This window comes from Lactuca virosa, chromosome 3 (assembly GCF_052849685.1).
Source record: "Lactuca virosa cultivar CGN04683 chromosome 3, Lactuca_virosa_CGN04683_v6, whole genome shotgun sequence".
Taxonomy (NCBI): Eukaryota; Viridiplantae; Streptophyta; class Magnoliopsida; order Asterales; family Asteraceae; genus Lactuca; species Lactuca virosa.
Window position 1 is genome coordinate 109,659,796 of NC_136428.1, and position 5,857 is coordinate 109,665,652.

The 5,857-nt window shown below is 32.9% G+C and overlaps 1 protein-coding gene across 1 annotated transcript; it reads right to left on the minus strand.

Moving 5' to 3' along the window:
* Positions 1–769: 769 nt before the first annotated feature.
* LOC145162526 (transcription factor TCP15-like) lies at positions 770–2,081 on the minus strand. The gene has a single exon (XM_079081645.1). It carries the CDS (start codon positions 1,973–1,975, stop codon positions 974–976), a length of 1,002 nt encoding a protein of 333 aa, XP_078937771.1. The 5' UTR covers positions 1,976–2,081; the 3' UTR covers positions 770–973.
* Between the last annotated feature and the right edge of the window lie 3,776 nt (positions 2,082–5,857).

A 5,857-nucleotide genomic window follows, 5' to 3' on the forward strand; every position in this document is an offset into this window, starting at 1 on the left:
TAAAAAGACAAGGAATTAACGCAATTACATAATTAAAGCGATCGGCAAATCCATATACAAAATAAAGATAGATTTTATTCATCGTAACCGTCAAACACACGATTTCTGCCTAAAGTTATAGTAGTTCAAGGCGATCTATTTATATATAAGAACGAGTCGACCTAACAACTGTTCGTAGGTCGTTCCAAAAACACAATCAAGTGTCTAGACAAGCTTTTGACCTTGAAATATAAATAACATAAGACTTTCATAAGTGGGATTCCATTGCTAAGTCTCAATTGTGAAAATAAGATCAAAAGAAATTAGACTTCATAACACAACATAAATAACCTCAATGGATTAACAATAGAAAAATCAATCCATCGATTTATTGGGGCGTTGAAATATAAATAACATATGACTTGTTTGTCTAACATATTATAGTTTTCTTCTCCATGCTAAAACTAGAATAAAGATGTAATCTTTGTTTGGCAATCTTTTTGTCAACATATGCGTTTATTCCTTGATTTGATTGATTATCCATAATTTTACTCGCATGAACTATGTAAACTTTTTTTTTCATAACACTTATTTTTATTATTTTTTAGAATACATTAAACTCTAGAATGCTCAATAAAACATTTTTTAAAAAAATTAAACTTTGTTTTTTCCTATTGAACTTCAAATTATGTCAACTAAACATTCCATCTTATTTAATTATTCCATTTAACAATGTATATTCAATGCTGTTACACAAAAAGTAATTTTGAGAATAAATTAAAGGGAAGAATTTGAGAATAAAATTAATAACTAGTCTTATGAAAAATAAATATAATGAAGACATGCCCTTATAGGTAAAGCAAACATTAATATTTTGGATGACGTTTAACAAAATTTTATGCAATAACTGTGAATGTTTTGCGATTTACGTATCATGTAAAATAGATGTTTTGAATACAAAAATGTAAATGGAGACCCCTTAATTCGTGTTGATCTAGGAATTGTGGCTGCTACTCGTTTCGTGTTGTTGATAATGTTGCTGGCCGTGATTCATAGCGTTGATCAGATAACTGGATCCACCGCCATATATTGGCCTAATTGAGCTTAACGCCGCCAGCATCCCATCCGCTGCGGGCACCGCACCACCACCGAACTGTTGTCCGTGCAAGAGTGCCGTTTGCGCACCAAAGTTCATAAGATGTAACCCACCACCGACGTCTTCGTCGGAGATGCCATTAAGATTAGTCCTTGAAGACCCTCTATTATAAAGATTACTGATATGGTTATCATTGCTGCTTGTGTTACTGGTAGACGGAAAATTCCACGTAGAATCACCTGAGAAAGCACGACTAGAACGCGTATCAGGGCTAGTGCTACTACTGTTACGGTTTCCCATCATTAAAAACGCAGCCGTCGCCGGAATCTGATTGTGACCCGCCGGGATCGTAGATTGCGTCATGTAGTTAGATGTAATACCCATTTGAATACTCCGTGGATCTAAGCAGAACTCATCGTCTTTCTCTACCGGTGTTGCAAAGTGTGACGTCGACGTCGGTTGATTTGTGACGAAGCTAAGACCATTCCTCAGGTAAGATGTCGGTCCGGCCATGATCGTGGAGCCGGATCCTCGGAGAGAGATGTTAAGTGAAGTGTAGTTAGCGGGGATTGTTCCGGTTCCGGTGGCGGCAATGACGGATGGTTCCGCCTGTTGGAGCAGCCACTCGATGGTCTCACCATCGGACTTGTGTCCAAGCTCTCGTGTCAGCTGGAAGACTCTGGCGGCACACACGGCGGGCATGCGGATACGGCGGCCTCTGCCGTCGACTTTCGTGTGTCTGTCTTTTGTTGTTCCTCTTTTTTGCGATGGCTTTGCTTTGGGAGCTGGCTGCAGCTCCGTCGTGGATTCTTCGCCATTAACGCCACCGGATGTTTCTTCAAGAAGTTGTAATGGGTGGTTTTGGCGGTGGAAGGAAGTTTGATCTTCATGACCTTCCATTATCAGCTGAGTGTGATTTCCTGAAGAACGGGGATCGTTCTATGGGATTTTGCGATTTTCTCTCTCTAGAATATATAGGAGAGGTTGTCGTTAGCAAGCTTTAGGCAACAAAAATTATTAAAGTTTTTCAAGAAAAATACATACGGGCATTTTTTTTTTTGAGTTAACATCAAATATATATATATATATATATATATATATATATATATATATATATATATATAGATAGAGAGAGAGGAGGGTTCAATTGAGAAAAAAAAGGTTGAAAATGGGGGAATTATTCTCAGCCACACATTTATTTTGCCGAAAAACGCTTAGACGTACCGTCGGAAATGGATAACGGATAAACATGTGTTTTCCAACCAAACATGTTTCCTTAAACTATGCTAATCATTACCTTAATATACACAAAAACATATTTTTTTTCGTTTTTTTTATTTTTAGAAAGCCATTATTATCGAAACATTATTTTAAATATATCAAAATTCATAATTTTTTACTCTATAAATATACATCCATATTGATATACTTTTAACATAAAATAAAAAATTTATTTTTTTTAGAGTTTCAGCTCTCGTTATTCATAAGTGAATAAAAAAATCTATCAGATTTTTATTACAGTATATTCGTTATTCACTTATGAATAAAACGTATGCGTAAATTTTTTTATAGTTTAAGTACCGTTCATATATGAATATGACACGCAATAAAGTTTTCTTACTTAAAATATATTTTTTTACATCATCTTTCATCATATATTATATTTATATATGAATAAAACGTGTATTAGTTGTCGTCATATTTTATATTCATATATGAATAAAACATTTATCAGATTTTTGTTACAGTTAATTTGTTATTCATATATGAATAAGTAGTATAAATGATACTTAAACTGTAAAAAAAATTAAGTATATATTTTTATTCATAAGTGAATAACGAATGTACTGTAGCAAAAATCTGATGCATTTTTATTCACTTATGAATAACGATAGCTGAAAATATAAAAAAAAAAAAATTTTTTATTTTATTTTAAAAATATATCAATATCGATGTCTATTTGTAGAGAATAAAAAATCATAAATTTTGGTATATTTAAAATCATTTTTCGATATAAATAGTTTCTTAAAAATTAAAAAAACAAAAAAAACTATGTTTTTGTATATATTAACGTAATGATTAGCATAGTTTAAGGAAACATGTTTTGTTGAAACACATGTGTATTCCTTATCCATTTCCGCTGGTACAACAAAGGCTTTTGCTGCAAAAATAAATGAGTGGCTGAGAACGATTCTCCCATTCTCAACTTTTTTTATTTTCTCAATTGAACTTACCTCTATATATATATATATATATATATATATATATATATATATATATATATATATATATATATATATATATATATATATATATATATATATATATATATATATATATATATATAGGGCTAGGTTATAATGTGGATGGACAACTATTGTGTGGACGTGTGGATAATGCTATTTTATAAAAATTACTAAGAGAATATGTTGTTTAGTAATGTGAATACGTTCAATCTCACAGAACTATTGTTATTTTAATGAATTTTCACCAATTCTAATTCATTTTTGTTCTCATTCATCGTTTTTTATTTATTTTAATTATTACAGAATACGACTCAATAAACATCCTGATAACATTCTAACAGAATGAGAATAATTAAAAAAAATGTATAATAACCTTATAGACGATTTAATTAGTGAAAATGCTTAATAATTAAAATAATTATATAAGATTGAACGTATTCATATTATCAAACAACATATTTTCTTTGTAATTCTCACAGAATAACATTATCCACACGTCCACACAATAGATGTCAATCCACATTTGAACCTAGCTCTATATATATATATATATATATATATATATATATATATATATATATATATATATATATATATATATATATATATATATATATATATATATATATATATATGTGTGTGTGTGTGTGTGTGTGGATGGACATCTATTGTGTGGACGTAGGAACCAATCAGAATTTAACAAAAATTAAATCATTAATTAAATCAATAAGGGTATATTAGTAATATTGCTTGTATATATTAATTTGTATCTAAAAGTAAACGCTGATATATATGGAAAATCCCTAAAATAATGGGTAAGTTACCCTTAAAATCCCATTAATCCCACCTGTGATACATATCTCGGTTGTATCACCACCGTCATCATCCAAACCCCTCTTACCCTCGATCATCTCCCACATCTCCTCTCTGTGTCGATGATGACAGAAAGAAGGAACCACCATAATAATTATCGCATCCATGACCTTCTTCGATTATTTACCAGGTGCATTCAATCAACTAACAACAAAATTATAGGGACCGCTTCCACCATATTCGCAGCAGATCTACCTTCAAAACCCACCTGAAAATTGAAAAGATAGAAAGGATATCTTCATCTCCAGTGCTTGCGTTTTCTGATTCAACCAGGTAAGAAAAAACCGCATCTCCCCAATTGTTAACATTTGTTTTTACTGAAATCCCTAATTTTGAAAATTTCTTAATTAGTTTTCTTTTAAATTGAAGAACCTATTCTTGATTTTTCCCATTAATACTAAGGGAATCTGAAAGAACCCCTTTCTATACTTTCATATTTCTGAAAGACCCAACTTTCATACTTGACAATATAGTTACTCCAAAACATGCTACATGCATATTCATAAAACAATATTTTATATTGATAAAGCGGTTACAAACTATTGGATACAAACCCACTATTTCATAGTGTTATATATTACATAACTTCCCAGGATTCTATAGATTTATACATATGGGAGTGCAAAATACAATAGTTTCAAACTATTCGAAAATCTTCTATCAATACAGTAGTTTCAAACTATTCAAAAAATCTGCTACCAGTATATAACTATACTGGATGCTTATCTCCTGCAAATTAGTTAAACATTGAGAGGGGTAAGCGGTGACGCTTAGTGAGTTCAATAATAGATACAATATAACGTTATGCCATATATATACTGTAATATGCCAGAAGCAAGGAGGAACAAGGAACAACAAAGGCATAATGCGAAAAGCTTTCCATATTAATCAATGAGACATAACAAATTCCATACTTGATATAAAATCAATAAAGTTTCAGCACAAATGGCACAGTAAATACTCAAGAATATCATTTTGCTAGAATATTTAGGCTTTCAGCCTTATCTTAGCATACTACTGAAGCCAAAGTGATGCCTATTTCATACACTTCATGGTCAACGGTTCATACCAATACCCAAGTGATGCTTATGTCATACACTTCAAGTCAGAGGTACAGCCTTGCTATAAAATAGCAGATACAACAACTCGAGATGATAACATGGAAAAGCACATAGCACATATAACACATAACATACAATTGTTCCTATATATTAAACTCACCGAGAAATAACCGGGGGTAAAAATAGTAATTTGGGCAGCACTTCGGCTTTAAATATGACTTTCTTCGTTAAAAACCGGGAGTTTTCTTGAAAACCGGGCACTGCGAAGGTAGGGCTTCGAAACCGAAAAGATAAATTTTTCGGGCTTCTCGGGAATCTCGGGGCGCGTTTCGGGCTTTGGAATAAGTACCGGGGCTTCGGGGGATGTCGGGATAGTAAAAGTATTGAAAAATGGTGAAAAAGTGTGAAATTTCCAAAGTTAGCCGAGAGGGTTCGCACCCTCCTATTTATAGGAGGCGAAGGTCTTCGGCCGAAGGGAGGAGGGGCAGCTGGCGGCTCGCGAGAGGACCAGATGGCGCACATACGAGGGCTCCAGGTGGCTCGCTTCGGACGCAACAGGCGTCTTCGGATGCGAGGAGTCACCGGGTGACTAAGCAACTTCG